The following is a 12694-nucleotide window of genomic DNA, read 5'->3' as shown; positions in this document are numbered from 1 at the left end:
CAAAGGAAAAACATTTCATATAAATTTGAATATATAAAAGGTATCTTGTATAAATCAGTATTCAAATTAAATTCAGATGAGATAGACTATTCCATCTTAGTTGTTCCAAGTCAATGCAGAGAGACTGTTCTTAAAATGGCTCATGACCTGCCAGTGGCCGGACATTTCTCGCATCGTAAAACCTTAAATAAAATTAGGGAAACCTATTTTTGGCCCAAAATGTCCTCAGATATCACTACATATTGTAGATCGTGTAAAGTATGCCAACTGTCATCCTCCCGAGGTACCCGGCGAGTACCTATGGTCAAAATTCCTATCTTTACGGTACCGTTTGAAAGAGTAGCTATTGACATTGTTGGTCCTTTATCACCACTTTCATCTGGGGGACATAGATATATATTAACATTAGTTGATTATGCTTCGAGTTTCCCTGAAGCTGTACCCTTAAAGTCCGTAACTACTACAGAGGTGGCTGAAGCCCTTTTGTCCATCTTTTCCAGAGTTGGCATCCCTAGAGAGATTTTGTCTGACTGTGGGACACAATTCACATCTGACTTAATGCAACATCTCTACCAACTTCTGGGAGTGAAGCCTCTCTTCACCACACCCTATCATCCCAGCTGTAATGGGAGGATTGAGCACCAGCATTCGGTTCTCAAGTCCATTTTACGGAAACTTTGCTCCCTTAAACCTACGGAGTGGCATCATTACCTACCCTGTGCTTTGTTTGCCATGAGGGAAGTTCCCAGTGACTCTTTGGGGTTTTCACCTTTTGAACTTCTCTATGGTAGACAGGCCAGAGGTCCATTGCTGATATCATATGCTGATTTCTTGAAGTCCATATAAGACAAAACTAGATGTGGAAAAATGTATTTATTTTCATTAAATTATGTAAAACAGTTGTATGTACACTGTAAGCAATCAGATGTACATACATGGAGGAGGCGACCAAGAGTAATACATGTCTTTACAAAAACTACAAAAGTACTTATGTAAGTTTTAGTGCAACATAATACAGTTCCACTGAAGCAATGAAGTTTTGCATGTGTATCTTCAAGAGTTGGGTAACTGGGGAGTCAAGTTAAATGGTTTTAAAAATTTCTGCAATGCAAAATAAATGAAGCTGAAAAGTTGATAATCATTTAGAAAGTTTGACACCAATATTACTGTCACTGATACCATTAATAAAATGTCTATTAACAAGGGTGAGTATATTTTAGATAGATTCAGGGCACCTCATCAAAAGGACTAGCATTATGTAGGGAAGCTATTAAATCTAGTTGAACCAGACCAACAGTGACTGGGATATCAACCATCTAAGGTAAGTGGATAGTGTTGATGTACACTCTGACAGGTGAACCTTCAGGGAGCTTGAGGAACTTGATATTTTCAAAACTACATTAACTGATATAGTAATAAAACAGGGTAAACCAGACAGTAAAGGGTAGATTGATGCTTAGATTACTTTGGTAATCTAAATGTATGTTAGGAAGGGCTTGTAAGAAACAAAGCTATTCAGTAACTTTTTATTTTTCTAGTGTGTTCAGACACAGAAATTGTTTATCAGTGATATGAAACATTTAAAGTTTTTGAGTTTTATTGGTAGAATGCATATTATTATTATAATCAAAAAGAAGCGCTAAGCCACAAGGGCTATACAACACTGCGGTAGAATGCATAGATATTTTAGTAATTCACAAGTGTCCTATGTTTAACACAATGATGTGAGAACTGTAAGCCACCAAGTGCCTTAAGTGTACAGAAAAAAAAAAAAAACTGCAACCCAATTATCCCAAATTGTGGGCTACTTGCAACCAAGAAAAACACATTTTGTACCACTGAAAAAAATTTAATTTTTGCATCTTGTAAAGGAGTAATTTACATAGCCTTATTATTGATCAAATAATAATGAGATAAATAACTATACTGCAAAATAAATGAAACCCATAAAATTGACTGCTCTTACCCCATCTTATAGTAATGACAATGTTCACTTATACATTACCCAGCCTTATTGTGCTCTTTTGTACTAAATGCAGCACTGCAATTAACTCTTTTGTATACTCTGCTTTCTTTAAATGTTGAGCAAGTGTTTTAACCCTTTGACCGTTTTGTTTTTATATGTACAACTTACGAGCCAATGTGTTTGACGTATACATACATACTCAAAAATTCTAGTGGCTTCAAATCAAGCGGGAGAAAGCTGGTACTCCCACATGTGAGGGAATGGGTCTGTGTGGTCAGTGTGTGCAGTATAAAAAAAAAAATCCTGCAGCACACAGTGCATAATGAGAAAAAAAAAACTCAGACCGTGTTTTTGGATTAAAACGTCTACTTTGAGGTGTATTTTTGTATAGTATTTATTTCTGTATTCTCATTTTCTTGGTCTTATTGATGGAATGGAAGACATATTATAGAAACAGAGATGATTTTGATTAGTTTCATGATGAAAAGGACCTTGAAATGGAGCTCAAAGTAGCGAAAGTATTCGATTTTTGCTGATGTTCAAGAGTAAACAAACAATATCATTGTCCAGGACCATAACATTGTATCAATCGCATCTGCTAGAAAAATGACAGGATGGATAATGAGAACCTTCAAAACTAGGGAGGCCAAGCCCATGATGACACTCTTCAGGTCACTTGTTCTATCTAGGCTGGAATATTGCTGCACTCTAACAGCACCTTTCAAGGCAGGTGAAATTGCCGACCTAGAAAATGTACAGAGAACTTTCACGGCGCGCATAACGGAGATAAAACACCTCAATTACTGGGAGCGCTTGAGGTTTCTAAACCTGTATTCCCTGGAACGCAGGAGGGAGAGATACATGATTATATACACCTGGAAAATCCTAGAGGGACTAGTACCGAACTTGCACACGAAAATCACTCACTACGAAAGCAAAAGACTTGGCAGACGATGCACCATCCCCCCAATGAAAAGCAGGGGTGTCACTAGCACGTTAAGAGACCATACAATAAATGTCAGGGGCCCGAGACTGTTCAACTGCCTCCCAGCACACATAAGGGGGATTACCAACAGACCCCTGGCAGTCTTCAAGCTGGCACTGGACAAGCACCTAAAGTCAGTTCCTGATCAGCCGGGCTGTGGCTCGTACGTTGGTTTGCGTGCAGCCAGCAGCAACAGCCTGGTTGATCAGGGGCTGATCCACCAGGAGGCCTGGTCACAGACCGGGCCGCGGGGGCGTTGACCCCCGAAACTCTCTCCAGGTAAACTCCAGGTATGTTCAACTAGCCATTCTAATATGCGGTCACGAATGGGTTGACACTATTTATACAATTATTCCAATAATGCAATAGTCTGCAAAACAGTAAACCTTCTATTTTTTGTGTGAATAAAAATTCAAAATAGAAAGCAAGAGTAATATAAGAGGGGCCTGGAGACATGATTGATGAATGGAGAAAATGTTATTTTATTAGCAGGAATGTCTGCAGTGTTCATTCTGGACCCTATTTTTTTTTTTCAAATATTTTGCAACACTGAGAGAGAGACTAGGATCAGGGGCTGCGACAGTCAAAGGGTTACTCTTTGACTGTCACAACCCCAAATCCTGAAGTGTCTCCTGGTGTCGCAAATATTTGAAAACAAAAAATTATTTTTTCTTCTGAAATGATAGAGAATCTTTTCCCGGTGATAATGACACCAAAAGTACGAAATTTGATGGAAAACTTACAGAATTACACTCTAGCAAAGTTAGCAACCTCGGCGACATTTACGTATCGGTGATTTCGCCCACTTTGAGCCCTATTTTCGGCCAATTCTATTCTTCCAGCCCACCAAAGTCATGGTTATTTCTTTATAACTCCATTTGTTCTATCGATTGAGCACAAGAAACCGCTCATTTACCAATTTCAAGTACCCAATAAAGTGGTCAGAAATTGGCAATTTGGCCAATATCATGCAAATTAAAAAATGTCAATTTCAAAACAGGGTCCAGAATGAACAATGCAGACATTCCTGGCACTAAAATCACATTTTCTCTGTTCATAACTCACGTCTCCAGGCCCCTGTTACATGTATAATACTCTTGCTTTCTATTTTGAATTTTTACTCACAAAGAAATAGAATATTTACTGTTATGCAGACTACTGCAATATTGTAATAATTGTATAAATAATGTCAACCCATTTGTGACTGCGTATTAGAATGGCTAGTTGGACATTTATTGGACAATCACGTCATTTGTTTACTCTTGAACATCGGCAAAAATCGAACATCTCTGCCACTTTGAGCTCTATTTCAAGATCCTTTTCATAGTAAAACCAATCAAAATCACTTCTATTTCTATAATGTTTTCCATTCCATCAAATGAGACCAAAAAAAAAAAGAATATAACCATAAATATTATACGAAAATACACCTCAAAGTCAGCAATTTAATCCAAAAATACGGTCAAAGTTTTTTTTCTCATTATGCACTGCGTGCTGCTTGTTTTTTTATACTGTGCACAATGACCACACAGACCCATTCTTTCACATGTGAGCCTACCAGCTTTCTCCTGCTTGATTTGAAGCCACTAAAATTTTTAAGTATACGTATATACATCAAACACATTGGCTCGTAAAACGTATATATACAACCAAAACAGTCAAAGGGTTAAGAACAGTCTGCTAACTGCACCCAATACTTAAAATTCTACCTGCAATCTCTGTTTATATTATCATACACTTGCTCCAGGTCAATAAAGCCATGTACATTTTGCAGTCTTTCTCACATGCCCTCTTTACTCAGTTTAACTACCTGACCCACAAATTTCTTCCACAAGAAAATCCCTGTTATTCATCGCCAACCAGCTTTTCAGATATTCTCTTAATGATTTTAATCAGCACCCTGCCAAACATTCTACTCATTATATTTATTAGACTAATTCCTGTGTAGTACTTAAACCTGGAATGCTCATACTTATACTGCTACATAACAGATCTTGTCAGTCACCTGGACCAGCATCACACCTACAGGCTGTTAAACAAATTCTTGATGCTCATTCTATAAATTACTCTCCACTCCATTTAGTAAGTCTGCATTGTAACTTAACCTCTTCTTGCATTCCTACTTTTGCAATAACTTACATAATTGCTATGGAATTTTGTTTTGTAGCCTTCTCACATGATCCAAACCTGTGATATGTATATTTATGTGTGCAGACTTATGACATTTTCTACTAAACCTGCTTAGTTAACATTCTCATGCTTATCTTTTAATACAGTATTCTCATTCACTTTATCACCAGTCTCTGCACTGCACTGATATATTTCTCTGCTTTCAACTAACACTTTTATATATGCTGAAGTTTGCTATTTATAAAGGTACCGTACTTAAAAAATATTTTACTCAAAGCTAATCCTATCCACTTTAACTCACTATATAAGACTGGAAACTATTTTCAATTAGGGCCACACAAAGGCATTAAGAGTTGCCTTGAATTTGGTCCAGTTGTCTTTGGAGTCTAGTAACTGTGAGTTTAGCCTGCCTTAATTCATGAACAAGGCGTGCAGATGGAGTGTCCTCTGATATACTTTCCAAAAGAGCAACTTTTTGAAGCAGTACACCTTTTTCTTCTAAGAGAGCTTCTTCACGAGCAGCAGCTTCACAAACTACTTGCTTGACATGACTAAGAAGACGTGCTTTCTGCCGTAGTTCCTCTTCCAAAGTTCGTATACGAGACTCGTACTCAAGCACAACTGCTGCTCCACCTCCTCGTCGTGCCACTGGACTCCTCTCAGCCACTAGTCTTTCTTCCTCTTCCTCTTTTTGCTGTAGACAATTTCTTAGAGCAGCAATTTCTTCTACAGCACTTTTAAACTTCAACTCCAGGCTATGTTTTTCCTCCAAAGCTTTTTTTAGTTGAATTCGAAACCTTAACTCACTGTCATCTTGTGTAATCTGTGCTCTTGTAGGCAATGAGGGACTCTGGGCTTCACCTCTCTGAGTATCACCTACTTCTACCTTAATTATGGCTCTTTCTGGAGAAGGGCTAACTTGGCTCTTCCTTGCATGTCTGACAGGTGAAATACCATGTGCTGGTGAAGATCTTTCTTGATTAATACTCTCACTTCCTCTCTCTCTTGCATTTAAAGTTTTCAGACAAACACCACACATTCTTTCAGTGGAAACTTTACTTAAATTATTCAGTTTAAATTGCAATGACAGCTTTTCTTTTTCAACTCTGCTCAAAAGATCTCTACTTGTCTCTAACTTCTTTATATTTGCAGCATGATCTATTTCCAAATCCTTCACTTTTCCTTTCAATTTATCAATTATGCCTTGGAGTTTCTTTCTTTCATCCCACCTAACGACTTGTTCTTGACTTCTGGCCTTACGAATTTCATTTTCCTGTGTTTCTTTAGTATCAGTTTTCTTTAACTTTTCTTGCAAATTCTCAATTGCTCTGGTTATTGCTGCAGGTGATTTTCCTTCTAAATCTTCAAGCTTCTGTTTAAGAGCACCATTAACTTTCTTTTGCTGAAACATCTGCTTTTCCAATTTTAAATTTTCTGATTTCAAGCTTTTATGTTCTTCATTCAGCGTATCTATTTCTGCATTATTCTTTTCCTTTACCGCTGTAAATGAAATATTTTGTTCATGTAGTTTTTGTTCTAGGTTATCTTTCATAGCAGTAAGTTTTCCAAGCTCCATTTTGAATGATTCAGTGAGCTTGTTGGTCACTTGTGACACTTCCTTTTCAATTATGGCTGGATCTATCTCTTCATTTTGTATCTTATTTTCTGACATCCTCTTCTTCATGTCTTGTACAGCAAGATGAAGCCTGGAAACCTGTTTTTCTTTTTCAATTAGCTGATCACGCAATTTTTCTACCAGTGTTCGCAAGATGGCAGATGGGGTACGACAAGCAGACTCTTTAAGAATAGCTGCTTCCTTACGTACTTCATCCCTTTCATGACGCATCTTACACACTTCTCCAGAGAGTCTATCTAGTTCACGTTGATGCTGCTGTGCTCGCACTTGATTAGACACTTCCAAGTGTTCTTTTTCTTGGGCATGTTCACGATGAGCAATTGTCAAGTCACGTTCTAATTGTGCTGCTTTCCTTTCATATGCAATTAGGTGACTCTTGGTCTGCTCTAACTGTTTTTCAAGCATTTTTGTAGTTTCCTCCAAATTTTGAATTTGTGCTGCTTGTGCCTCGGTTAAAACTGTTGAACTTTGATCCCGAGTAGGAATGCAGTCAAGCTGGGATTGGAGGTCCCGCGCTTTTGCAATTGCCTCTTCACGCTCCTTAGTTACACAGGTCAATTCATCCTTATTTCTAGCAGCAAGGTTTTGTTTATCTTCATGTACTTTAGCTAAAAGATCCTGGTAGTGTTTTACTGTGTCTTGACTCATGCGAAGACGCTCTTTCAGTCCTTCAACCATAACTTTTATAGTTTCTTCTTCAGGTGTCACCAACTTGGGCTTTTCCTCATCTGTTATATCGTGAGCTGCCTCTGAAAGGATTTGTGAACCTTTTGAAGTGCTCTTCATTATTCTAATTTCATTAATTATTTTATCTCTTGCTATAACCTCTATTTCCTTCTCTCTTACTTTCTTCTGGATAATTTGAGCCTCATTTCTATATTTTTCTATTTCCTTCTCAGCATTTTCCAACAGCGTCACCTTTTGTCGTAATAAATCTAGTGTTTGTTCAAGCTGTTTTGATATGGGCAGTGAACCATCAGGAACATCATCAGTATTCAGTGTATTCATTTCCAAGATGGCTCTTTTATGCATTGTCTCGTGTTTCTCAAGAGCTTTGGTCAATTCAGTTTCTCGTTCATCCCACAAAAGCTGCTCATCCATATATAGCTTTTCTAAATTAATAAGCTGTGTTTGCAACTCTCCTAATCTCCTCTCTTTTCCCTCTAACCGTGTTTTACTTAAAGCATGATTCTCCTCAAGAGTTTGAATTTTTTCTTCTAATTCAACATTCTTCAGTCTGGCTTCCTCAAGCTTAGTACACCAATTAACAATGTGTGTTGTTGATTTGGGAGAAGAAAAGGCCACCTTCAAGTCATCAAGAGCTTCTTGTTTTACTTTCAGTTGTCTCAGAGCAATTTTTGACTCCATCTTGTCATACTGGGCACTCTGAAGGGTCTTCTGTAAAGCATTCCTATCTTGCCTTAATGTTTCCATCAGATCGACAAGTCGCTCTTGCTGGGAGAGAGGCACAGCTCCTGTATATTGTTGTCTGTACAAAAAAAAAAAATAAATTATAGATTTACATATATACATAATTACAGTTCTGCAAATGTGTCTTTTAACTCGTCTGTTTTACATATTTATATCTACAGAAGCAAATCTATGCTTGTGGTGTCTCATTTATACTACATATTATTTAGAGGGTGTGTAACAGAAGAAAGTTGAAAGTGAACATAGATAAGAGTAAGGCGATGAGGGTATCAAACGAGTAAGATAAAGAAAAATTATCACATTGGAAGGAGGGAGTATGGAAGAAGTAAATGTGTTCAGATATTTGAGGATAACAAAAAGATTAGATGATGAAAGATTGGATATCAGATTGGAGGGAGAGAGTATGGAGGAGGTGAATGTATTCAGATATTTGGGAGTGGACGTGTCAGCGGATGGGTCTATGAAAGATGAGGTGAATCATAGAATTGATGAGGGGAAAAGGATGAGTGGTGCACTTAGGAGTCTGTGGAGACAAAGAACTTTGTCCTTGGAGGCAAAGAGGGGAATGTATGAGAGTATAGTTTTACCAACGCTCTTATATGGGTGTGAAGCATGGGTGATGAATGTTGCAGCGAGGAGAAGGCTGGAGGCAGTGGAGATGTCATGTCTGAGGGCAATGTGTGGTGTGAATATAACGCAGAGAATTTGTAGTTTGGAAGTTAGGAGGAGGTGCGGGATTACCAAAACTGTTGTCCAGAGGGCTGAGGAAGGGTTGTTGAGGTGGTTCAGACATGTCGAGAGAATGGAGCAAAACAGAATGATTTCAAGAGTGTATCAGTCTGTAATGGAAAGAAGGCGGGGTAGGGGTCGGCCTAGGAAAGGTTGGAGGGAGGGGGTAAAGGAGGTTTTGTGTGCGAGGGGCTTGGACTTCCAGCAGGCATGCGTGAGCGTGTTTGATAGGAGTGAATGGAGACAAATGGTTTTTAATACTTGACGTGCTGTTGGAGTGTGACCAAAGTAACATTTATGAAGGAGTTCAGGGAAACCGGCAGGCCGGACTTGAGTCCTGGAGATGGAAAGTACAGTGCCTGCACTCTGAAGGAGGGATGTTAATGTTGCAGTTTAAAAACTATAGTGTAAAGCACCCTTCTGGCAAGACAGTGATGGAGTGAATGATGGTGAAAGTTTTTCTTTTTCGGGCCACCCTGCCTTGGTGGGAATCGGCCAGTGCGATAATAATAAAAAAAAAATATTTGAGAGTAGATTTGTCAGCAGATGGGTTTATAAAGGATGAGGTTAACCATAGAATTGATAAAGGAAAAAAGAATTGATAAAGGAAAAAAGGTGAGTGGTGCATTGAGGTATCTGTGGAGACAAAAAATCTTATCCATGGAAGCAAAGAAGGGAATGTACGAGAGTATAGTAGTACCAACACTCTTGTATGGGTGTGAAGCATGGGTTGTAAATGCTGCAGCGAGATGGAGGCTGGAGGCAGTGGAGATGTCATGTCAAAGGGCAATGTGTGGTGTAAATATTATGCAGAGAATTCGTAGTGTGGAAATTAGGAGGAGGTGTGGAGTTACTAAAAGTATTATTCAGAGGGCTCAAGAGGGGTTATTGAGGCAGTTTGGTCATTTTGCAAGGACAGAGCAAAACAGAATTACAGTGACCCTCATTTTTCGTAAGGGGATTTCAAAGTGAAGCCATTAGTAGTGTACCATTCTGAAAATCCCAGAGCATTATGAAGAGTAAATTGTGTATTTTGGAAAGCTAATAATAAGGCATGGGTCACAAGGGAAATTTTTGTTGAGTGGTTCAATGAAGTGTTTGGCCCCACTCTGAAGAATTACCTCCTGGAAAATAAATTGGATCTCAAGTGCCTCCTGCTAATGGACAATGCACCTGCTCATCCTCCAAACTTGAATGACCTAATTCTGGAGGAGTATGGGGTCATCACAGTAAAGTTCTTGCCCCCTAATACCACTCCTCTCCTCCAGCCCATGGACCAGCAGATCATTTCAAACTTTAAAAAAAACTACACCAAAGCAATGTTTCAAAGGTGCTTTAAAGTGACCTCAGACACTCGTTTGACCCTAAGAGAGTTTTGGAAGGATCACTTCAGTATCCTCCACTGCATAAGCCTTATAGGTAAGGCTTGAGAGGGAGTGACTACCAGGACTTCGAACTCTGCTTGGAGAAAATTGTGGCCAGATTGTGTTGACAAGAGGGATTTTGAAGGGTTTGGGGCTGACCCTGACGAGCCTATGGCAGTTGTGGAATCTATTGTGGCATTGGGGAGTTCTATGGGGTTGCATGTGAATTTGAAGGATGTGGAAGAGTTGGAGGACCACAATGAAGAGCTAACCACTGAGGAGCTGCAAGAGCTTCAGCTGGAACAGCAACAGGCTGCAGCTCAGAATATTGCTGCAGAGGAGGAGGAAGAGAGATGGAAGAAGTTGCCTTCTTCAGAAATTAAGAAGATTTTTGAAATGTGGGATAGGATGGAAAGATTTATGGAGAAACATCACCCTGACAAGGCTGTTGCAAGCCATATCAGCAACTTGTACAGTGACAAAGTCTTGGCCCATTTTATGGGCGTTTTAAAGAGATGCCAGAAACGGAGCTCTCTGGACACTTATTTTGTGAGACAGGGCTCCAGTGACTCTCAAGCTGGTCCTAGTGGCATTAAGAAACAGAGAAGAGAAGTAACCCCAGAAAAGGACTTGGTACCTGAGCTGTTGATGGAAGGGGATTCCCCTTCCAAACAGTAAATAATCCAATCTCTCCCTTCCTCCAGTCTTCCATACACTAAGAAAAATCGCCAATAAAGGAAAGTGTTATGCTGTTAATATTTCATTCATCATGTCACATTGTATTGTGTATGTACTACAGCTATAATTCATGTAAAAAAACTTTTGTTTTAATGCTTCTGGGTGTCTGAAACGGATTAATTGTATTTACATTATTTCTTATGGGGAAAATGGTTTCGAAAATCGTCAATTTCGAAAATAGTCACACTTCCTGGAACGGATTAATTACGAAAAACAAGGGGTCCACTGTATTTTGAACTTTCCATTAAATTGGCCAATTACCAATTTCTGATCACTTTATTTTGCAGTTGAAACAGTTAACCTGGCGATTTCTTGTGCTCAATCGACAGAACAGAATTAATACTAGTGAAATAGCTAAGAATTTGGTCGACTGGAACAATGTAAGTGGCCTAAAATGGGAGTCAAAGTCAGCAAAATCGCCGATGCATAAATATCAGATACATCAAGATACGCAAGAGCATAATTTCGTCAATTTTCCATCAAATTTCATACTTTTTGTTTCATTACCTTCAGAAAAAGATTCTCAACCATTTCATAAGAAAAAATAACAAAATTATTTTTTGAAAATTCTTGGACCCCGATGCACACTTTGAAATTTGGCTTGTGGACCCTGAAAGGATTAAAAAAGTGCTAAGGACCAATTTGGGTATAAAAAATGTAGTGAACATGTTTTGAAGAAAATCCCATAGATTGTATTCAGTTAAGAGATCTTGCACAAATGCAACAGAATATGGGAGTCATAACAATAATTTGCATTTCTTTACAGATTTGCACCAAAAATTATGATCAAATTACACATGCATTAAAGGATTATAAAAACTCTGCCAATATAGGAGTTCTTCTGGAAACAGTGTATCATGCCAAGAAACAACAATTTCCAATACAAAATTTGGTAATGGTAATATTGTTATATGTGAAAGTGTATAAACTAAGGGAGGAGGAAGTTCGGGTGATACGGTACTATGTTCCACAGTCAGCCCTCCAAGCCCTATATCACTCACTTATTTACCCCTATCTCACCTATGGAATTTGTGCATGGGGCTCAACAGCAATAAACCATCTCAGACCACTAATTACCCAACAAAAGGCTGCAGTCAGAATGATAACAAATTCCCACTACAGGCAGCACACTCCACCAATATTCAAAACTCTAAACCTACTCACCATACAAAACATCCATACTTATTACTGCACCTACTACATACATAGAACACTTAACTCGGATATAAACCCTCCCCTCAAACGTCTCCTTACCAACCTCAACAGAACACATGACCATAACACAAGGCACAGATCACTCTTTAAGATAAGATAAGATTTCGTTCAGATTTTTAACCCCGGAGGGTTAGCCACCCAGGATAACCCAAGAAAGTCAGTGCGTCATCGAGGACTGTCTAACTTATTTCCATTGGGGTCCTTAATCTTGTCCCCCAGGATGTGACCCACACCAGTCGACTAACACCCAGGTACCTATTTCCTGCTAGGTGAACAGGACAACAGGTGTAAGGAAACGTGTCGAAATGTTTCCACCCGCCGGGAATCGAACCCGGGCCCTCCATGTGTGAAGCGGGAGCTTTAGCCACCAGGCCACCGGGCCTGTCCATCTCACGCTATGCAAAAACTCAATGCACATAAAACGCCCTAAAATCTGGAATTCATTACCTGTGAATATAAAAGAAACACTGTCTGTTTATAAATTCAAGTCTCTTCTCAAA

General features: G+C 38.9%; 1 protein-coding gene across 6 annotated transcripts in view; it reads right to left on the bottom strand.

Annotated features, from left to right (window-relative positions):
* Positions 1–1512: 1512 nt before the first annotated feature.
* The window catches only part of LOC128705063 (centrosomal protein of 290 kDa), a 448876-nt gene continuing 437694 nt past the window's right edge, over positions 1513–12694 (bottom strand). For all 6 annotated transcript variants that reach the window (XM_070085555.1, XM_070085557.1, XM_070085556.1 and 3 more), the window contains one exon: positions 1513–8206. In XM_070085555.1, coding sequence (XP_069941656.1) covers positions 5428–8206 — 2779 coding nt within the window. In that variant the 3' untranslated portion in view covers positions 1513–5427. The remainder of the gene's footprint in view (positions 8207–12694) is intronic.

This window comes from Cherax quadricarinatus, chromosome 16, assembly GCF_038502225.1.
Source record: "Cherax quadricarinatus isolate ZL_2023a chromosome 16, ASM3850222v1, whole genome shotgun sequence".
NCBI classification, from domain to species: domain Eukaryota; kingdom Metazoa; phylum Arthropoda; class Malacostraca; order Decapoda; family Parastacidae; genus Cherax; species Cherax quadricarinatus.
Note: the sequence above shows the minus strand (reverse complement) of the source record. Positions and strands in the feature narration are given on the sequence as shown.